Consider the following 23,082-nt stretch of genomic DNA (forward strand, 5'->3'; position numbering starts at 1 on the left):
CTCAATGGGGGCCTCTATTTCTGTGTTCTGACAGAGAAGATACATAGTTTTGGCAGTTACAAAATAGATTTCTGCCTAGTTCAAAGGTTGATCAGCCTGGAAACCATGTAAGGAATGGGTTAATTAATCAGGTATAATCGATGTTACAAAAATGTGTTTCCCCTTTATAGACAAATACTTCAGTTAAAGCTTTGATTTTTTTTTTTTTAATAGCAAGAAGGCTTTGCAATTTATTCGGAGTACTGTAACAATCATCCCAGTGCCTGCATTGAACTTTCCAACCTAATGAAACAGGGCAAATACCGTCACTTCTTTGAGGCTTGTCGCTTGCTTCAGCAGATGATTGACATTGCCATTGATGGTTTTCTTCTCACACCTGTTCAGAAAATCTGCAAATACCCCCTGCAGCTTGCAGAATTGCTCAAATATACCACACAGGAGCACAGGTGAGAGAATGAATACAAATAAATATTATAAGATTTGTATAATGGTAATAATACGTAATTACTCAAGCTTTCTGGGTGACACAACACAGAAGCTTTTGAGATCAGGGACAAAGCTCCCATTGACCATTACAGACATGAGCCTCTTACTAAAATGGGCATCTTGAGACCATCACAAATATTAATGAAAACAGTACCTGGAAATGCAGCCCAGGGGACTGGCAGGGTTCAGGACAGAATGCAGAATAAGTGAAAGAGGGAGAAGGAAAGGAAGAAGGTGCTGAAATAGGATGCAGAGAGGGATGTGTAAATCAGAGTGGAAAGAAAAGCACCAATGTGTCAAAGAAACGAAGAAGGAAATCCACAGAAGAAAGGAGGAGGCTGCATAAATATTGTGGACGCAAGAAAAGGTAAAGAAGGACTTAGAAAAAAACCCCAACACAATCTAAGCAATCTTGGAGGTAATATTTTAGGAAATTATTAATAATAAACATTGCCTTCATTTGCAATAATGTCCAGATATTAGAGTTCTAGCTGGGGTAGATAAGAATTGAAGTTGCAGATTATGGCCCTCTCTAGTATATACCTGGCCTGATTAATTATTTGACTAAATTAAGATTTTATCTTTAAACATCTGCCTTTTTACCTTGTACACTGCAAGACAATTGTTCCATTGTGACCCTTGTGCTCAAAGTCCAAGTGCAGCCTGAGGCAATGCTTCCTTGGCCAAAGTCTGCACTTCTTTAACCTTGGGAAAACTCCCCTTGGAGACCAGGTTGTTTTTTTTCATCAGGGGCAAAATGTGAAGTATTGTATTGAAAAATATATTGAAAAATGTGAAGTATTGCATTGAAGGGGATGTGAAATACTAATGTTCAGGTGTGAAATGTCCCCGTTCAATTCAGTGGCTACCTTGGAAGTCCTGCAGTAACAATTACTAACATGGGTATTTCTTTCATTGCTACTAATCTAGAAATATTATTCTGTGAGCTATTAAACCTGCAGATGAAGTGACAGCAAGGTCTTGCTACCTTCCACCTATAGTACCTGTTTTCCTCATCTGTGGCACAGCATCCAGAGATGCCTGCAAGCACAGACAGTCACCTGGTGTACAGAGATGCTCACAAACAGGCAGACCTACACCGACATGGAGCCTTGATAAAGCTCCAGCCAACTGGGTTTTTTTGGTAGCTTTTTGGTTTGTTTTCATAAAAAGTTGGAAGATCCAGTGTGCACAGCCTGCCATGAAGGCTGCGGGTTATGCAGCAAGTGTGGAATAACATACTCGCCAACAGAGTAAGAAGGAACTGAGATAAGGAAGGGCAGGAGTAGCAGCGCAGATATGCAGTCACCCTGTGGGCCACCTCCCTGATGTTAGTAGGATCCTGTCATTGTTAATCTCACTTTTTGTATACAGTGTGGCAGAAAGCACACAGATGTAAGAGAATCTCATCCATCAGCAGCAGCTGATGGAAATAGGAACTGAGACAGAAACAGATAAAAAGGACAGTGAGGCCAGCCTCTTTGCAGGATTATTTCTGGCTCATGCTGTTTTCTACTTCTGGCTTCCTTTTCTGCAAGAGGCATTCTGATAAAGGAGGGAAGGCAGCTGCTGTGCTGGGGCTCTAAGGCAAGATACAGGTCTCTTTGCTTCTCTCATCTCAGAGGCTTCATTTGAGGAAGGTAAAGGAGTGATGGAGGCTATTCATGGGGGAACGAAAACCTGGGGAGATTCATAAGCATGAGGGGAGCAGAGCAATGGAAGGACAGGAGGCTTGCATTTGAGCTGGAACAGGAAGGGGAAGGTGGCTGTCTTGGCTCTCATGCACTTGTTCCATGAAAACATGTCAGTTTGTGACCTTTGATTCCTCTCTCTGGTGCCCATGTCCTTGGGTTCCTCACTCACCCCATTTGAGGTTGCTTTCAGTATTTCTTTTGCTCATATAGCATTCTTTATGTGTGTTCATTGATCCAGTGGGAACAAGAAGGAGAAAATTCTGTTGTTAAACACAATTAAAGGAATGCCCCTCCCAATAAAATCCCACTAAAACTGTGCTTAAAAATAGTTTCCTTTGGTGAAATGTGGATATCACTGAGATCAGTGGGAGTTCTAGCACTGTTTTCAGTGGAGACAGTATTGCAATCCTTAATCTACCTCCTCTGCTTCCTTCTGCAAGTTTAATAATTTGCTTAGCAATGCAGCAGCACTGAATTGTACATACCACCATGTGAAGTTCAGGGTAGCTGAAAATCAGGTTTCTCTTATTTAAGTACTCTGAGTTAGAGGTATACATGGGCAATGTGGGCTAATAATTCAAGCACTGTGTTGCATTTTGTGATTGCATCATATCCATTGCATAAGTGATCTTTGAAATGTGCTTACATTTCACAGTGATTATAACAACATAAAAGCTGCATATGAGGCTATGAAGAATGTAGCATGCCTGATCAATGAGCGAAAACGCAGACTAGAAAGCATAGACAAGATTGCATGTTGGCAGGTCTCTATCGTAGGCTGGGAGGTAAGTGTCAGCCTGTCCCTTTCCTGAGCAAAGGTACTGTGTACAGTTCTTCATGTCCTCTGCAGGATATGTTTTTCTGCATAGTAGGTTGTTTATTGTCACTGCTCAGTTAAAAGTCCAGTTGCTTCATTTGCACTGGTTCTGTTACTGATTACCTGTTTATAAATCAGGAAGACCCGCTTGTATTAACATGGACACTTACCTTTGAGATGACACCGGACTGAGATGAAAAAACAAATTCTTTAGAAGTGCTAGACCTATTGAATCTCCTTTGGATTTTTGGTGGTTCTGTCAGAACTTGAACCTACTTCACTGACTGCCATGAGTTTCCTCCTGATTGATGCAGAAATACAGTAGAGCAGAACCACATTCGTTGAGTTTGCCTGTATGAGATTAACTACATTCTATGTCATTTTCAAATCTACTAATAAAAATGCAAGAAAAATTAATGAACTTAAGACCTGATTATAAGATAAGACCGGTTAGGCACACTGTAAGATCTTAATGTACTATTTACCTCACGCATATGCATCTTCTTAGGGACCAGATGTGTTAGCCAGAAGCTCAGAACTGATCCACTCGGGAGAACTGACCAGAATATCAAAGCAAGGCAAAAGCCAGCAGAGGACTTTCTTCCTTTTTGACCACCAGCTTGTATTCTGTAAGAAGGACTTACTGAGAAGGGACATCTTGTATTATAAGGATCGTATTGACATGGACGAGATGGAAATTGTGGACACTGAAGATGGCAGGGACAAAGACTTTAATGTTAATGTCAAGAATGCTTTTAAGATAATTAACAGAGCAACAGAAGAAATTCATTTGTTCTGTGCAAAAAAACAGGAGGATAAAAAGAAATGGATGGAGGCCTGCAAGAATGAGAGGAGAAGGGTTCAGGAAGACAAGGAAATGGGTGAGTGGAAGGATTTCCTCTCTAAAAGGTGGTAAAAACAAAGGGGAATGTTCTTGCTTTTACACTTTATGCATTGTGCAGATGTGCATTCTTCCTTCTGGAACTGGTATCTCTTAACCAACATGACCTTTAGTGTAAGTGAAGCCTCTTCAGGTGTGTTTTACCTGCCATTGTGCACCAGAGACCCAGGGCACTTAGCTATGACATCCATATCACAGTGTAACCCATGTCATTCTGGTGCATTAGGGAGAGCAGAATGAGATATGAGATACAAGATGCAATTCACCAAGACCAATCAATAGTAAAAATCCATCCAAAATCCTAGCGCTCTTGTATGCATCATTAGCCCAAAACATCTGCTCATAAAGGACACTTTGTTATAAAGCCACACAGCAATAATTGTAGATTTATACTGTCCATGTTATAAAATCACACCTCCTGTATCCAGGAGACCTGTGCAGTTGCATGGTATCATTAGTTACAAACCCAACAATAGCACCACTGGGCAGTTTATAGAGAAATGAAGCCTATCCTTCAGTGAGCAGGAATAAAAGTAGAAATTCCTAAGATCAGCTCTAGACTGTGCCCTGTGGGACACTCTAAAGACAGTGTCTTCCATGTGAATATATATTTAGGATTGGATTTTTTTGGTGGTATTCTGGGGGGGGGGGGGGGGAAGGCCAGAGGGGGCTGGTGATGTAGTGTGTGTCATATTTTCATGCTTCTTTTAAGATCAGTGACATCAGCTCCAGCAAAATTTCATTGGCACACACAAAGAAGGAAGCAATGCTAATAGGAAAACTAAGTCTCTCTCTAATATTCCTAAAGAAGTAAGAAAAATGTTAGCGCATCTGTGTGCTGACTGCAGGAGAACTTACCCTTTTTATAACACTCTCCAGGCTTAGGCTGTAAGACGACAGCAGATTAAAACTGGAAGTGCAGTGTAGTGGATGATGTAACTCAAAAATTATTAAAATGTAAACAAGATGCCAAATCTCATATTCCGTGTTCACTTAAAACACCTGAGAGAAAGACAAGAATAACCCTTGGATTACAAATTTAAATCTGTTCATCTTAGTGGCTTTCTCGTGTTTTGTACTGTTTCAAATACAATAAAATAAGGTCTCCTCCATGTGTTCTCGATAGCCTGTAAGCTGAAGAAAACACTTTCAAGTTTACCAATTTATACTCTAAAATCAGTTCTGAATCTTCTCCATGGCACCAACTGTTGCAATTAACCCAAATTGTCTCCAGACTAGACCAAAATGAAGCAGCCACAGCTAAACATTTGTGAAACTTTCCCAGACCCAGCTCTTCTGTGCTGAACATCATGGTGTGATATTATGCCCCTGTTGGGCACAGCACTGATGGCTTTCACAAGTTGCTCTATGTGGAGTTTGTTCCGTCACCTTTTGCTGATGGGGATGGCTGTTAGCTGCCTTCCTAATTCACCTAAACAGAACTTTAAACCAAAGTGGATATTGCAAAAGGGTGAAGGTGATCAGCAGGTAATGAAGCAGTGCAGACGCTCTGAGGATGAGCATCCCAACAATCCCTCTTACAACAGTTACCGAAAGCCTCCATTCCAGCATATGAGAACAGTCATGTGAAAGGACAATATGGAATAAATCACAGCTCCTGCACTTCTGTGAGTAGGACTGAGTGAAAGAAGATAAAATGTGAGCATTTTCCATTCCCATCCTTTCTGAGGAGCGTTCATGAGCTCTTTGTATCTGTATCTACACCTCCTTCTGCAGTGGGTGCTTTATGGAGCACCAGAAGAGTATGTTGAGTGGGCTAAACGCTCTATGTCAGGATGCTTCTGAGGCTCACACTAGTGCTTGCCTTGGGCAGCAGCAAGTCTGTCTTTTGCAGGCAGTGGGGTGTTAGCACTCCTAAGTGACACTGCTGCAGAAATCCCCAAGCATGAGGAAACTGAAAAGCAGTAGCAGCTGTAGCCCTAAATGTCATTATATATTCTAGAGGGACCTCATGAAAACCAACATAGAATCATAGAATAGTTAGGGTTGGAAAGGACCATAAGATCATCTAGTTCCCGCACCCCTGCCATGGACAGGGGCACCACACACTAAGCCATGTTGCCCAAGGCTCTGTCCAACCTGGCCTTGAATACTGTCAGGGATGGAGCATTCACAATTTTCTTGGGCAACCCATTCCAGTGCCTCACCACCCTTACAGTAAAGAACTTGTTCCTTACATCTAACGTGAACTTCCCCTGTTTAGCATATGATATTCAAAAGGGTACTCATTCAACAGTGGTGGCAGCGGCAGTGGTTAACAATGAGATTTGTAATAATGACACTAACCCTTATTTAGGGCTGGGTCACAGATTCCCATGGTGCTGAGCGTAAGGATTGCAAGGGAGGGTCCTTTGTGCTTGCTGCTCCCCTGGCACTGTGCAATAGAAGAAAATACAGTATAAAGAGAAACTGTATTTTTTATACTGGCACATAGGCACGTGCAGTCTCTCTTGCCCATGTAACATCCAGCCTTCTGGAAATTTTCTTTTCAAATGTTGCAACTCATTTTTCTGATGTACCTATTTTGGGACATGGATCACGCACCAGAGGAAAGACAGCTGAGTTGCAATAGCTGATGTCCATCTGGTCTTGTGAGTCACAGTGGCTTGTTTTCTTCATTACTTAGAAGATTGCTTCTTTTCTAAAATTTCTTCTTTTTCTTTCTTCTGCATAATTGAACATTTCCTTTAGCCAAAACCAGTGGGAAGGTGCCAGTATTCTCAACCTCAGGTTTAAATTTATCTTGTTGATTTTGTAAGCTATCTTGTTGGTCTTCACACAAAGCCTCTGATCTAACCACTCAGAGAGCAAGCACATGCTCTTCCAATTCAGAACTGCAAATGGCATTTTACTTCTATTTCCAAAGACACTTTGCTGCTAGTCACTGTCTCCCAAACCATATCTAGCTTTTCTTAGCTTTTATGAATATATGGGAAGAGAAGGCCACAGCCAGAAAATTGTTCTCCAAACCACTAATAGTAACCCTAAGAAAGTGGTCTGATCTCTTTTGATGAAATTGCTTTCTTTTTTTTTTAACGTTTCCATGCTTCTATAAAGGGATAAAATCCCTCCAGAATAAAACAAACTTCTGCTAGCCCAAAATTATGGCTCAACGCTGTTTTATTGTTAGTTAATAGGCTGATTTGTAATAACTTATTCGTAAGTTGAAGCTAGAAAAAGTAGAGGCATTTTAAAAGTGTAGGGAAGTATGGGAAGATGCAAAACAGAACCAAACCAGATGCTTCTGAGTTTGAATTACAGCTGCTGTGCTCTTTATGTGCATATGAATGAAATGAATGACAGTGTGTGCACCCTGTTGTCTCCTTGTGCAAATGTAACATATCCGTGTATCTCAGCTGTCTTGTACACAGGGAAACTGGAGTGCCTGTGCATGGACTCAGACGACACCAGTCACTGGTGTCACTTTTCATAGCAGATGTCTGGCATCCCTGTACTCAGCACAGATTAATCATACACCTATCATGTGATAATAAATAGCATAGGGGTGGCCACATACTACAGCATCATGTAAGATATACAGGTATGCAAACAAGTACATGAGAAACCAGGGTGAGACATCCAGCTCCAGTCTGATGCAGCCACAACCACATCACAAGCTGCTTTGGTGTCTGTAAGATTATGTGATGCTCTCTCCTCTGGGTGGAGGCAATGGTGCCCACATTTGTACTACTATAATACCAGCGACTTCCATTTGTTACTCCAAGTTAGCTCGGAGTGAGTGAAAAAAGAAACAGATTCTGCATTTGTGATCTACTACTTGGTGCCTTGTAGAAGTGTTAATGTACACTTTTATTTTTAAATCTCTTGTTATCTGGACTTGGCTATAAAAAGAACTTTTTAATGTGGTGAGTTCCCCAGTGATTGCCATTTGCAGGAACTAGAAGGCAGCTTTTCCCAGTAATTAGCAGGCACATGAATGTTCTTATTGTTATCGCAGTGAAAAACTAAATTTATATGATGAAGTAAAACGTACTTCTAAAAATTTCATGTATATTACTATTAAGATTTAGTAAAAATTATGTATAGTTTACTTTTTGTTTTAAATTAATGTAATCAAGTATTAGATATAGCATTTTTACCAGTGCCTCAATTTACACTCTGACATAGGAATGGAAATCTCAGAAAACCAGAAGGTACAAGCCATGCAGAATGCCCGTAAGTCAAGACATGGAAAGATTAAAGGTGGGTGTTCGGAGTTGCTTTACTTACTCAGTAAATACTTACTCAGTATTCTTCATGTTAGGAAATGGCTCAGTCTGGCTATGGTAGTGTTCTTCAATCTTTTAAAAAATGTTCATAGTTTATATGGAATTACATTGTTATTAAATAATTTCCATTAAACTGTTTACCAAGTATTCCTCAGACAGGCAAGTCAGCATTCTCTTTACTACAGAAGAACTCAAGACGTAAGGCAAGCAGTTTATTGAAGCATGTAAGAAAGCAGATGCAAAAATTAAATAAGAAATGGGGGTTACTTATTCCTTCCTTTGCTTTTACTCACACAGCTTGTTCTTCTTTAGCAATTCTGTGCTTTGTTAGAAATTCCTTCTGCAAGCCACATGTTGCTGTATTTGTGATAACACACTAGAAAAGGTTTCCTTCTCTCCTAGGCTAGGATGGACTAGAAATGTGTTACTTTGGAAAGAGCATTGTTATTTCTTTTCTCTCTCAGAAAGAAGCGTGTTGTGATTTTGTCCTTTTCCATCTTAAAGTCAAATTTGGGTAAATCTCTAGTGTGTTGAGAAAATAAATTGAGAAATTTGGACCAGATTAAGCCTGAATTTTGGAGTGATGGAGTTGATGTTAAGTGCTCCTCTACTCCCTGGCAATACTATTACTGAAGCATTTTCTCTTTATCAATCAGTAGAAACCTATCAAACCTGACTATATTTTCAGGGAGTGGCTGAAAATTGTGATCAGGAGATTCTGTTCAGAATGCACGAAGGTCAAGGTCCGAGAATATTGCCATGGAAAAACATTTTCAGAATGGAATAAATAACAATTTTTTTTAGCAATATTTTACCCACCCATATTCTGATAGTTGAGTGAAATGCAAGTATCTACTGTGTTAAGTTATTCCTTTGAAAAAAAACAGAATTTACTTGTATAAACAATACAGCCAGGCTACGTGAAACTGCAGCTTATTTTTGGTAGTTCTGTAATGTTATTTTTAGTGGTGTCATTCTCCTCTTCAGCCAATCAATGCAGCAGTTAAAAAGCCTAACATCAGAAAAGGTTAACCATTACTAGTGCATCTGTTCAGGATCATGGCAAAATTTATACCGGCTTTATTGACCACTGAATTTGTCCCATGATCCTGTGCAATTTTCCCAGTATTGGAAGCTCTGCTAGCTGTCTCATGCTTTCTGAAACTGTTCCTTTTGCAGGTGTAAGCTATAATGGCTGTCCTGTGCCTCCTCCACACCAAAGCCTGCACCCTATTCATCAGCGCCACATCACTGTGCCTACCAGCATCCCACAGCAGCAGGTTTTTGCCCTGGCGGAACCCAAGCGGAAGCCATCCCTCTTCTGGCATACCTTCAACAAACTCACCCCCTTTAAAAAGTGAGAGGCCAAGGACCTGGGAAGGACATCGGCATGGTGGGAGACTTACTCCAGAGAAGGACCTTGGAGACATGGTGGAGCTCATTCGAGCTCAGTGAATCTCCAGTTGTGGAGGCAAAACCTTCACCTCCCTTGAGCCAGAAATGCAGCCTTTGGCTAGAAGAAGAACGAAGTTTCTTAAGACAGCTCTGAAGTCAATGTTGCCAAGTGCCAGCATTGCTGATGAAGAGCAGTCTCCCGTCTGACAGAGACAACTTGCTGTCACTCTGAAGCAGCAGTATTTGATCTTTGTTTCTTAGTTATGTTGAAGTAGTGAAGGAATCATTCAGGTCTTTGTAACATTTCATTTTTCTTAACCTTGTATTGATGGCCAAATTTAAGATAGGGAGGAATTTTTCCTTAGTGGTGTATAAGCAAGGAATCTTGGGAGAGTTTTCTCCTTCCTTTTGGAGCACTGAGGTGAGACCACCTATCAAAATCAGGTGGAGACATCCCATGCAATTAACCAACTGTTTCAGAATTCAGTGCACCCTAATCCTTGCTGTCTTTTTCTATTAAATTGCCAGATGGCAGGAGAACATCCCGCAAGGCCTTACCGTATTCCAGATTGGAACAGGGAAATTTTATTCTGTCATATAGAAACATGAACAGAGTGTGAAATGAACTGTAAAGATACGTGCATTTATTGCACAGAAGTGGAAACAAGAGGAGCCCAGGGCATCTCAGAATGATTAATTTCAGTCACAGCAATATACTACATGCATGTAAGCTCTTTGGAATGGAGCTTTTATATCACTTTTTGTGCACTTCTTTGCCTGGGAGATGCTTCTTTATATTTCCAACATGCTTCTTTCTCTGTGTAAAAAGTATTTTTTTTTGTTTTCTAACAAAGATAATGTGAATGTACAAAGTCAAGAGCTGAGACAGTATGTGCTGACTGCTGGATATGTTACATAGTTCTCACCCTTTATATTCGTATAGCTTGAATTAGAAAGTGGATAAGTAACAATGTAAATATATTGAAGCAGTCTGGATTCATGCTCTTTATACACAGTCAGTTGCCAATGGGTTTTGACCAATTTTCTTCATAAAGAAAGAGAAATCCTTAGTGGAGGAGACAGAGAAACTCTGTGGACCAGAGGCAGATTTTTGTCTCAGAGTCTCTATTGGAAGGGGAGAACCTGACTAAGATGGATTAAGGTCAGCTCTGGCCAGCATATGCAATACATGATTTGCATTGCTATGATTTACCTATGACATGAAGTTGATTTGGGAGAATAACGTCTAAAAAGCCACCAGGAAGAAACAGGATCTTGGTATTTGCAGCACTGATCTTTTCTGCTTTGATAGCTGTCATTAAGAATGACAAGACTGCTGGTGATATAGAAGGAAGGACTTTGTATGTTTCAGAATTGATTTGCTATGAATGTCTTTACAATGCTTTATCCTATGCTGCTGATTAAGGGCATTATATGATGATAAGGATAGATCCAAGGGTATTCTTTGACAATGGACACAATCAGCTTTGTCATGAATCTGTAATATGTGAAGAACAAACAAGGGGCTAGAGGCCAGGCATCTTAACAGCAATGCAAAAAGGCCTTATTTTAAACATATATTTGTTCCTACTGCTATTGTTACCTCTATTTCTTATTTTATTGTCAGTGTTGTGAAGCCCACTAGTCGTTAGCTTTTGTGATTTAATAACTTTGTGGCAACTTATGCAAAGCCCAGGTTTGTGGTTTTGATTTTAAAATACGTCTTTTGACAACTGTACATTTCAGATGCCTTGTGTACATAGGTCAGCAATAATGCAAAGTCTGGATTGCTCAGCCGGATTGTTCACTGCATAATAAACTTCCTTGCTTGTGCTTTCCCATAGTGATGCGAGATGACCTGAAACAGTTAAGAACAAGCTATTTCTGTTCAGATTTTTTGGGTTTTTTTTAAGATAATTCTAAATGCTCAATTTAAACATACAGAGCAGACTTCCAAATGCAGGCATGGATGCATGCCCTTTCCCTTAAATGAGTAACTCTTTTGTGTTTCTTGCATAGACATTTTTGTGGCTGTTTACCACATTCAGGTCTGCAAACCAAAGCGATGCATGTACTGTGGAAGTGGAGATTATGTTTTTCATAATCACACTTCAAAAGACTTTTCTAGATGGAAAAAAGAAGTGTCTGAAGTTGGATTGCAGTGCTCACCCAGAAACATTCCCAGCCGGACAAGAAGATGTTAGGAGATCCACACTTACTTACATATGTGTCCTTGCTGAAACCTACTTCCTTGAACGCTTTGGGTCTGTGGAGCGCTGGAGAAAAAAGGAGGTATTGGGATGTATCTTCTGACACATGAGTGCCCATTGAGGCTCTTCTCCTCTTCCCACATACTAGTGCTGGTGCCTTAGCCCTAAAAATGAACAGAAATGTTTGCATATGGTTTTGGATGCGGGAGTTTTTTTCTCAAGAATCAAATGTCAGAAATATGAAAAGCAAATGTTTCATGGTGCAGATTACTCAGGAAAGTTTTACATATAATGCCCTACGTAAACACATGGTGGTTTTATAATACTCTGTATCTGTCTTTGCAATCTGACCTTGCAACAGATAAAATATAACAAGACAGACCGAATTCAGACCACACCATAATCTTTTAAACAAATTACAGTTAAAGGAAAACACACAATTACATTATCCAACAATTAAGACAAATATTTCCTTGGGGTTCAGCCTGACTTTAGAGTCTGTGGGAAAAAGATCTGCAACTACTAAAATATAAAAGTTCATACTCTAGCAGCTCTTGTCCTGATTGTCCTTCTAATGACAAAACTTATGTATGATCAGAAAGGTATGACAGCAACTTCTGCTCTTTTGCTCTTTCTTTTGCATGCTTTAAGTTACCATAAAAAGTTCTAGGGCAACTACTAAGCATATTTGTGCCTCATTTCGATAAAGCACGGCCAGAGCCTTCCTGACGGCCTGCTGAGCAGATAACCTCAGACTTTGTGCATAAAATGCAGTAAAATGTAATTGTCCTCAAATGTGTTCCCACTGAGTTAGGAAAATGCCAAACCATAATTGCACCTGACTCAGAGCATTTGATGTATAAAATAATAAGATTGTTTTACAAGTGGCTCTTGCCATGCTAAATTTCACATTGAGTTTTAGTGGTCAGTGTAATAACGGAGTTCGAGGACAGACTACTCAAATGTTCCACAGTTTAGTTGTCTTTTGAAAATAATTACAACAGAGTTTGGAGCCAAAGGTCCTCATCCATAGCTAACACAGTACCTTTCTTTGACTGCCTTTCTGCTTTCTTTTCTATACTTGTGGCATTTGTATGTAGGAGATGCCTTCTGAATGATCTCTAATTTAAAATTGTTTGTTGTAAATACTAGGGATGACATTCATATATATATATTTTTTTTTGACAAGTGTTTTGTAACATTTTATCTTGCATACATTGCTTTGTGAATCTTACTATCTGTGTGCTGTTACACATGTTGTAAGTGAATTGTCCTGCCTACAGAGCAGAGGAATTGGCTGTTGACAGCTGAAGTACAATGTGTAGGACTCCAGTAGTCTGGTGTACATTTGTTTAGAAGTAATTGCATTACAAGGTTTATTTACTCTTAGAACATTGTTTGTCAAATGAATCTATTTTCTGGAAATAAGTACAAACTTACATTCCCATTATTTTTCTCTTATTGTACATGTTTGAATTAAATAATGTACAAGGCTGAAATTCCTCAGCTGTGTCTTATAAAACTTCATTATCCGGTTTTAAAATGGTTGTGGAGTTTTTCTATTGTCTACAAAATATTCCCTGTGATGCAAAAATATATCAACTGTCATATTTATTATTTTAAAGCAAAAGAACAGTTACTTAGTTTTCCAGTAACAGCTGCAGTACTTCCCAGCACAAGTTCATTTTAACAACTACTAAACCTGATTCTGGGTTTGAATCATTGTTCAGACAAAAGCCATCCTTGTTATTGCCCAGCCGTGTGCATCCAAGATCACTCTGCTTTACCTTGTCCTGCCAGACAGCTCCCACAGCACTCCTTGAAAGTAAATGCAAATGCAGCTTCTGTATTAATAAAACTCCTGCTTATGGAGCATGGTGACAAGTACTGTAGTTCAGGTGGGGAAGGATAAATGCTCATTTTCTTTGGAACAAAAGCAAAACCTTTTGAAAGGGTTCACCCAAAAATTACGTTCTGTAAATGTGTGTGAAGAGGCTTACCTGCCGGCTTGTTAGAGCAATGCGCAACACTGACGGAGATTCAGCTTACCACTCTGATTCAGGGAAGTTATTCCTTTCTCACTATTCTGACAGAGCAGGAGACCACATCTGAAAGGCACGCGTGTCCTTCCTGCTTAAGGCTGCGTCAAAAACTGTTTCCTGGAGACGTGTGAGCTTTAACACACTTTGCTGACATCTTCTCATCAAAAATGCTTTGGTGAGATCAAATGCTGGTAAGAATAGTTGAGTTTGCCAGTTCTTTCTGCCTCCTTCCACTGTCCAAGCTCTTATCTCTGTTTCTTGGTTTGCCTTAAAGCTGAGAGTATCCCAGGCCTCCTGAGTGCTGCTGCTGCAGTGAAATGTGTGCTGAGTGCTCCCAGATCAAAGTGAAAGGCACAGTCAAGCACTTAGGTAGATTGGATGACTGAAAAACATACTTTGAGCAAACACTGGAGCAGGACATTGTGCTCAATAGGCTTTCTAAGGAACCTGCAATTCATCTGGCCATGGTGAGCTCATTTGTGCATTTTACTTTATGCTTTTGCAGTCAGGCTGAATCCTGAAAACTGCACATCATGCAACGGAAGCATGCAAACATTTAGTGTGTTTCTGAATGTTTTTCAAAATTCACTTATTCTAATTAGCTAGAGAGCATGTAATTGTGAGAATATGTCAAAACTGCATAAACTGTCAGCATATGGGGGATTTTTAATCTTAGGTCTGTGTTAGGTTCCGTTCACTGCAGCCAGAACTGACTCATGGTTTTCAGGTGAGTACTGAGAGCTGAAACTTAGATATTTAGGCTCTGGTTTCAAAAAAAGAAAGACTTGTGTGTGTATGTGTTTTTATATATATATATATATATGTATATATTTACACCCCCTTTATAGACTCCATATGGCACCCCCGGATGATGTCTCTGCTGGCACCTACAGCAGGTAGCACCGGAGAAGTGATACACACCCATTGCACCCTCCCTCTGTTTATGTTGCATCTTGTATTTCTGTTGTGCATCTTGGCCAGGGGCGGAGGGGGTAGGACGGGAGACAATGGGGTGATGATACCTGGCAAGGTTTTACCCAAGGAATTTTAATGTTTTAAACATTCAGGGTGGGCCACCAGCAGTGACAGACAAACCACTCCAGACAGGTGAAGGTTGAAAGCTGTCCACATCACTGGGGTCTGGTGTCAGCCAAATGCAGAAGGGCAAATCTGAGAGGGCAGAGGTTAGCAGAGCAAGGACTGCCACTGCCCTTCCAGGGCTCAGTTTTGCTTACACGAGAAACACAAGATGATGTAGGATTTATCGACTGTTTGATTTTTGGAAAGCTGAAACCGCTTCAGGGAAAAGGAGGAGCACCAGGTGCTCCTGAGGGACTTTGCTAGCAGAACAAGGTATGCATCAAATTCCTCCTTGCTACTTTCACACTGGAAATAAGAAGGCAGACGGCCCAGTACATGCACTGAAGTGAACTGTCAGTAGTCATATTGGCTAAGTACAGTTAACCTTGGCCTTTACCTATAAGTATACCCATACATTGAGACAGCTACTCATGAAGGACTGAAAAGGTATCTAGAAGGTGCTCTCCTAATAAGGTTGGGTATATCTTCTTTTAATAGCCATCTATCTTATGGTCATTACCACCATATTCAGCTCATAACAAAGGCAATTAGCACAGCAGTCAATCTAAAAATCCCTGCATCTACTGCCATTCAGATGCAATGTTTTTTTAAGAGCAAATAGTGAACTTTTGCTACTATGAAACTATCTCTAAGGCATTATTCTGTGATGATACAAGGTACATGAGAAAGCACCTGATATTAATGTTTGCCTTTAAGGCCATTCTTACACCAGTTTCCTTGGTTCTCTGCTAAGAAAGCATCAAACCAGACTAATTGCAGAGTCCCTCAGGGTAGATGTAACTAATGAATTATGTCATTCCATCTCAGGATTGGGACAGACAGACCGTGACTGTTATCAGTGTAAAATAAACAGCCTCTTCTGGGCCAGTGTGAGGACCCTGCCACCCCAGGACTGCTGCTGTGAGCGCCGTGTCCCCAGAGGCCCCCAGTGCTATCCCCCACAGAGCCACCAGCTCTCCCATCATGGCTTTCATTTCTTCTCTACCAGCACAGCAGCGAGGTTAATTTGGCTGCAGAAGTTCATTCAAGTAGAGCAGCTAATTGCTGCACATTGTTCTTCCTCTTTCTCAGAGCACGGTAGAGGCAATGTCCCAGATACAAATCAGGGCACCATAACGCTTGCAATATTTCCCTATTACCACAGGGTGGTGGTGAAGACCTTAATGGACACAATTCGCTGCTGAGCGGTGCAGTAACGTATCCTCACATTTGATACGTGACCACGCACGTCATATCTCTGCAGTGTGGGAACCCCCTCAGACAGTGTTTTCAGTCACTTGCACCAACAGGGGTGAATTGAGGCCACTTCCTGTAACACATTAACTCCTGTTACTATTGGTTTTATCCTTCACTGTTCATAAGCACCATTGAAGGAGATGATATGCTCAGTTGCTTTATTTCCATTAGTACTTAGACAGCAGAAGTTGCAGTAGTTTCAAGAAGACGCAGTTAAGTATCAATTTATGGCTTCTTCAAATTTAGTTACCAATAGTAGATAATTTAGTAGCACAATAGCTTTGACTGATTCTTGAATGGCTAGATGGGGAGCCTGCTAATTACACATGAAAAGCTTTCTTTGGCATTCAGTTTATTTACTTTAATTCAACTTGGTTGCTTCTTTTTCATAATCACCTAATATTTGTAATGACATGTTCACAGCATTGTGATTTTTAATTTCTATAGCTTTTATGTCAGTAATTCTGTTGTAAATTGCTTGATACATGAACTAAATTTATTACATGTTTTTGCAGCACAATAATAGTAAAAGACATTCTTCCATCCTACAAACCAACCAAGCTAACATTTGTGTAATGTATTTGTATAATGGAACAGGCAAATCAAAGACTGACTAATCCACTTTAACAATTTTCTTTCACATAACAGCGGTGAGAGCCAAAGTACAGGGCACTTCAGCTTAATATTGGAATAAATGGGAAGATTCTACTTTAAACCTCTGTTTTAATTATTGAACAGCTCTCAAAATTAAATCACTGACCTTTGAGAATTTAGTGACCAAATGCTTGTCGTCAAGGCACATATTTGCAGCTCACCTTCCTTTACATGAAGCTCTTTAGGCAAGACACACTCCCTTCTTGGACAACTGGGAATGGTGGGTTTTGTCAGTAGACAAGGACTGTCAGGCTTCTCCATGGGGTGCATCATATTCTACCAACATCATCCAGAGCAATTCCTCCTTTTACACTCCTCTGGAGTCCTCTGACTAAGGCAGTAAATGAGCTCAGAAGTAGCAAATATTTAATGTATTTTCAACTTAGTTCTAGCCAGCAGCAGCAGACAAAGTGGGATTTTACTGCTGGATTTTTTCAGCCTCTCTCTTTAGACCATTGGCAAAGTCACCATAAATCACATTTCCAACAATGGCTGCAAAATAGGGAACTTTTCTAAAGACGGAATAAAAAGATTAAGAAATGTGTACCAAAATTAAGGTCCTCCTTTATAAATTAAGTTCAAAGAATATTTAGATCAAATATTACTAACAGGGTTTAAGTATTCTTATTGACAACATACTAGTCTGTTGCCACATGGTATTTTGTTGCACTGCTGTGCAGTGTTTCACAAGACTGAAAAATGGTGGTGAAGAGGTTAAACAAAAGACATAATTTTTTTGAGTAAATACTAGTTCATATTTCAAAAGGAATACTGATCTTAGTATAAAGTTCTCATTAATGAAAGAACCAATTCAAAATCCAATTATGTAAAATTTACTCATTCTATCACTTTTATGTGTATAAGTACTTAACCTGTATAGCTAAAGCTTCTGTGCATTAGGGTTTTATGAATATTAATTCAAATAAAATGTGGCTATTTGATTTTTTGTTCCTCAGTCTAATCTCTTCCCATTAATTGCTCTTAACACTCACTTAAATCAGTTGTGTCCAGAATTAAGTACTAATTTGCTTTGGCGGTCCTACATTAAAAGACTTTGTATAGGAGAGACACTAATGAAAAGACAAGTATAAGATGGACTTTAAGTAGCATAGTTACATGAAGGGCGAGAACCAGATTAAAGACTTGTTTTTGCCAAAACTCTCTTACTTGATCCCTCACATCTTTGCCCTCATCTCACCCTGCTCCAGCTCTGACCCCCTCTAAGATCATTCAACCTATTAACCCAGCAGATGACTAACTCAAATTAAAAAAAAAAAAAAAAAAAAAAAAAGAGAGAGAGAAAGAAAAAGATGATTTCTTTTTGCTGAATTAGGAGGTTGAACTGCCCTAGATACTCCTCCAGCACCTAGGAGATAAGAGGTACAACTCTGCAGTTACAAATAGGTACAGGGAGAAGTGTGGATGGAAAAGTGAGCATTAAGACCTCTGCTGTTTCTTGGTTATGTTTGACTAGCTCAATTACTATTCCTTTAAGAACCTGTTAGACAGATACTGGGTTCTAACTGGCTAACACTGATAAAAGTCTGGAGCTCAGAGAGAAGGGTTTCTTTACAGACTTCAAATGCATAAGGTGCCAATTGATAGGAAGTCTTTGAAATAGGAAAGAGGAAGCTGAGAGATGTAGACAGGCTTTTATATGGCTCTGAAAGTCAGCAGGGGCCATGAAATAGCTCCTCTCTGGGCACTGTTCTGCCTATAGGAATGTACAAAGAGATTTATGAACAAGGAGAATGCCTATATATTATGTAGGCAAAACTACAGCTCAGAGAAACAGGGCATTGTATGAATCCTTGTGTATGAACATGGGATTGCTGGTCCTACCAGTTCACACCCCAAGACTTAGTATTTTGTCTGTCGATTTGGGCTTAGGACAGCAACATTAATATTAGTATACTTACTTGTAGACTTGCCAGACATTGGGGGTCTTAGAGCTTTGGTTGGAGTAAGACAGGTCAATGGAAGTTCTTTAGCAAATAGCCACTGCAAGTGTATATTCTTTGCTGTGATTGCTGGGGGTGGGGGTAGGTGGGGAGAGGCAATCACTTTTGCCCAAGCTGCCTTTTTATTATGACCTTGAGATTTGGGTTAAATTCAGCCAAATCCATGAAATCTAGTCTTTATTAATGCACTCATGGGTTAAATATAACAGGAATAAGGAATATTTTAAATTGTGTAAATCTGAGTTAATATTTCAAATGAATAATGACACTATGTCTGATATTCCCATTAAATTATTAATTGAAATAATACTCATAAATCTCCAGGACTGTACTTAAAGCTATATAGAGACCTATAAATAATCCAAACCAAAGCAACAGACATGGTGAAAAGCCATTTCCTTTTGTTCCTCCCTCCACCATGCTGCACTTCCTTATAAGGTAGACTTAGGCAGATGTACTTTTCTCTCTTAAATTTTCAGCCAAAATTATATAGCCCATCTAAAGAATGAAAAGTTGGATTATACTGCTGGCTGTTGTAGTCAGCACAGCAGAAACACAAAAACAGGACGTCTGCACCCAAGGGTATCCTGGCATCCCTGGCAATCCTGGGCACAATGGCATACCTGGTCGTGACGGACGTGATGGTCCAAAAGGTGACAAGGGAGATAGAGGTACTGTCTTCAAAATAAATGATTTCATGTATCAAATGCAATGTTGTTCATTCCTGAAGCTGTTGGTAGTCACTGCATTAATGGGATTATTCTGCCTAGACTTCAGAAAACATTTCAGACATTTGTCTTTCACTTGTTTGAAGAAGGAAATATAAAGAAAGACCTAACAATGAAAGCAAGATGGCTTATACTATGGAGAGGCCAGGTCAATGGGATAAAAACAAAAGAAAAAAGACTTTACCTTCCACTATGGGAAAATTTTAAAGCCTGTAAACCTACTCCTACTTCTCTGATAGCAATTATATTTCCGTGAAGAGCTTCAAGCCCAGTAAAAATAAGCCCAACAACTGATACCTTGTTCAGTGTAATAAGAAGTATGTAGTGGTAAGATTTCTCTTTCTTATCTAAATTTTACAATCATAGGACTTACTTCTGAGTGTGCCTACTTGCTGTAACTCAAGAGCCACTACAGGAAGTTCAGGAATAGAGACTATTGAGAAGCAGTATAGGATTCATGTGTACTCTAACAGGCTTTAATAAAGATTTGTGTGTGATACTGAAGACAGAGGTAATCTTCTCAGCATCTTAAAGCTAATAATTCCCATAGTACTTTAAGCCTTAGCTTAATGATGGCCCTTGTATTCATGCTGAAATATCAAGACCAGGGTTGCACGAAGCAGTAAATCCGTGGGCATGTGGAGGTATAACGCTTCATCTGAAGTGTCACAACCCCAGAATGAAAAACATAAGACAAGTGCAAATCTGCTGCTTCAAATCTGTTCACAAAATTTTGGGGGAGAACTTTTCCTCAACAGGTTTTATGTTAGGTCAGCTATTGTATGGCATCATAGAGGTGGCATTATGGTCTAATGCATAAACCAGACACTGTCATCATGGGCCTGGTTAACTCAGCTGCACAAATCAATCTGGATCACACTTGTCCTTATCAGATAAACCTTTCCACCTTTTCCTGCTGGTGTCTTCCATGGATCACAGCAATAATAGGACAAGAGGTTTTCACATTGGTGGTCTGGAAGAGGGTGTAGCTCCTCTCCATATTTCAATAACCCTAGGATTTCCTCTGTCTCCAAAAAGCACTATCCTCAAGCAGAGTTTCTGTGCTGTCAATCTCTCCATATGATAAACATACCAGCATCGGCACCTACTAAAAATCAGGAATAAGACTACTCTTTACATCACTGCTTAGCCAGGCTTGAAGAGGAAGAGTTAGAGAAGCATTCATGGAAAGTTTTCTAGTAAGGTAACTGTTTAATGGAAATCTGTTTTTCTCTTTCATACTAGGTGAAGCAGGACTTCCTGGCAGTCCAGGAAAAGATGGTGCAAATGGCGAGAAAGGCGAACGAGGTCAGAACAGAAGTGTTTCAATTTATTGTCTACCACCTGCTGCCCTTGTATTTGTGAGCACTACACATTCTAGCTGTAGTGAAAGTACCATAAAGGTTAAAAAACCTTTTTCCAGAAGTAATAGAGGTTGCACACAGATATTGACAATGCAAGAGGAATTTACCACCACCAATTGTCCTGCTGCCTCTGATGCCATATAACTTGTTCACTCAGCCTGTTATCCTACCTTCCTCATCTCTGATCCTTATGTCAGCTGCTGAGGAAGACACTGCATCTGCAGTTACCTCAAAAAAATGAGGATCCTGTACCTAAGTATTCAGCTTCAGAGAAATGGACTTTATAAAGAAACTGTAGAAGATAAAAGTTATACACCTAAAAATAGATGCTGTATATATACTTCTTCTGTTTAGCCAACCTATGTGTATGCAGCATGCCTCCTTGTCAGATGGATGTATATAAGAAGAGCAATTTGTGCATAAATGCACAGAGTCAGCCATTGAGCAAGTGGCATCACATCATTTCTGCACTAATTCAGTAACCTGGGTGCTGGACTTGCACATCTTTAGAGTAATTCTTTTTTTTTCTTTTTTTTTTTCCATTTAGGAGTGAATGGGACTGTTGAAGAGAAGGGGAACAAAGGAGATAAAGGAGAAAGAGGACGACCTGGGAAACTGGGACCAAAAGGAATTATAGGGTCAGTGGGTTACAAGGGTCAGAAGGGAGAGCTGGGACTGCAAGGACAAAAGGGGTTAAAAGGAGACATTGGGCCCATAGGTCCAAAAGGGACAAAGGGTGACATTGGCCATCCTGGAAGAGTTGGCTTCCCAGGGCCAATTGGCCCAACTGGTAATCCAGGTCCTAAAGGTAATACTGGAGATCTTGGGCCACAGGGTAATCCAGGAGTTCAGGGGGAAAGAGGCTTGAAAGGAGACAGAGGAGATAAGGGGAACGTAGGTGCCCCAGCAGTCCTGCCAAGAAGTGCTTTTAGTGTCGGCCTTACAGTCACCACCAAATTTCCTCCTCCAAATCGCCCAATCAGGTTTGACAAGGTACTGTATAATAGTCTAAATGACTACAACTCAGCTACTGGCAAATTCACCTGCAAATACCCCGGTGTTTACTATTTCACCTACCACATCACTGTCTACTCAAGGAACGTCCGAGTAGCTCTAGTTAAAAATGGCATCAAGATGCTGCACACCGTGGACAGGTACCAGAGTGGAGAGGACCAGGCTTCAGGAGCCGCCATCCTCGAGCTACAGGGAGGAGACGAGGTGTGGCTGCAGGCTCACCACGGAGAGACTTTCAATGGGCTGTTTGCAGATGCTGATGATGATACCACCTTCTCTGGGTTCCTCCTGTTCAGCACCTCTGACCTGCTGGAGACGCTGCCATCACCTGCCATGTAACTCTGTGTCATCTGGGAATACCACATGTCTGTGTCCTTCAGCCCTCCCTAATGAAGTTACCTGCTGGCCAATTTCTGCTGGATTCCACAGAAAATAGAAATCAGCCGGGGAAGTACATTGAGAACTGAAAGGGAGACATAGGAGTGTGGGGCAGGTTGGGACAAGCTAGGCATCTCCCTAAAAGTTGATTATTTTTTATGTTTGTTTTAATTTTCTTTTATTTTCCTTTTTTACTGAAGTCATCACATGGGAAGGTGTAGGATCACACTGTTTGCATCTGTAGGAAACCAGGCACACAACTGCTCACTGCACAACTTACAGTGCTGAAGTTTTCATGACCAGTTGCTAAAACAAAGCTTAAGGCTTCAAAGCCATACTCAGAAGAGTTTGAAATAAACACTTTCTTGTCCCAGTCTTAAGGTACTGTCGTAGTTTAAACTCAGTCAGCCACACAGTTTCTACTCCCCACCCCCTTTCTTTCCTTCCCCCCATACCCCTTCCCCGCTCCCAGAGGGATGGGGAGGAGAATCGAAAGAATGTAACTCCCATGGGCTGAGATAAGAACAGCCCAGTAACTAAGGTATAACACAAACCACTACTGCTACCACCAATAATAATAATGATAAGGGAAATAACAAGGGAAGAGAATATGATACCACTTGCCTAAACAAGCCCGACCAAGAAGAGAGAGTGCTCTTCCAAGTAACTCCCAGTTACCTCCCCAATGATAATAATGATAAGGGAAATAACAAGGGAAGAGGATACAACTGCTCACCACCCGCCGACCGATACCCAGCCTGACCCAAGAAGTGATTTAACCCTCCTGGGTAACTGCCCCAGTTTATATAGTGGGCATGACGTGCTGTGGTATGGAATACCTCTTTGGTTAG

General features: G+C 40.4%; 2 protein-coding genes across 8 annotated transcripts in view; both read left to right on the forward strand.

Annotated features, from left to right (window-relative positions):
- SPATA13 (spermatogenesis associated 13) overlaps window positions 1–13,296 on the forward strand; it is a 75,493-nt gene extending 62,197 nt beyond the window's left edge. For all 6 annotated transcript variants that reach the window (XM_065678520.1, XM_065678519.1, XM_065678522.1 and 3 more), the window contains 5 exons: window positions 214–446; window positions 2,836–2,965; window positions 3,506–3,878; window positions 8,048–8,122; window positions 9,328–13,296. In XM_065678520.1, the coding sequence (XP_065534592.1) occupies window positions 214–446; window positions 2,836–2,965; window positions 3,506–3,878; window positions 8,048–8,122; window positions 9,328–9,509 (993 nt within the window). In that variant the 3' untranslated portion in view covers window positions 9,510–13,296. The remainder of the gene's footprint in view (window positions 1–213; window positions 447–2,835; window positions 2,966–3,505; window positions 3,879–8,047; window positions 8,123–9,327) is intronic.
- A 982-nt stretch (window positions 13,297–14,278) lies between these two features.
- Window positions 14,279–22,606, forward strand: LOC136013932 (complement C1q and tumor necrosis factor-related protein 9A-like). 2 transcript variants are annotated; one of them, XM_065678527.1, is made up of 4 exons: window positions 14,279–18,166; window positions 19,227–19,418; window positions 20,721–20,783; window positions 21,387–22,606. In XM_065678527.1, the coding sequence occupies exons 2-4, from the start codon at window positions 19,253–19,255 to the stop codon at window positions 22,190–22,192; spliced, it is 1,035 nt and encodes a 344-aa protein (XP_065534599.1). In that variant the 5' UTR covers window positions 14,279–18,166; window positions 19,227–19,252; the 3' UTR covers window positions 22,193–22,606. The 2 variants fall into 2 exon arrangements, with proteins under 2 accessions (XP_065534599.1, XP_065534598.1); XM_065678526.1 differs by having other exon boundaries at window positions 14,280–16,344.
- Window positions 22,607–23,082: the final 476 nt, after the last annotated feature.

Source organism: Lathamus discolor, chromosome 4 (genome assembly GCF_037157495.1).
Source record: "Lathamus discolor isolate bLatDis1 chromosome 4, bLatDis1.hap1, whole genome shotgun sequence".
Classification (NCBI taxonomy): Eukaryota; Metazoa; Chordata; class Aves; order Psittaciformes; family Psittacidae; genus Lathamus; species Lathamus discolor.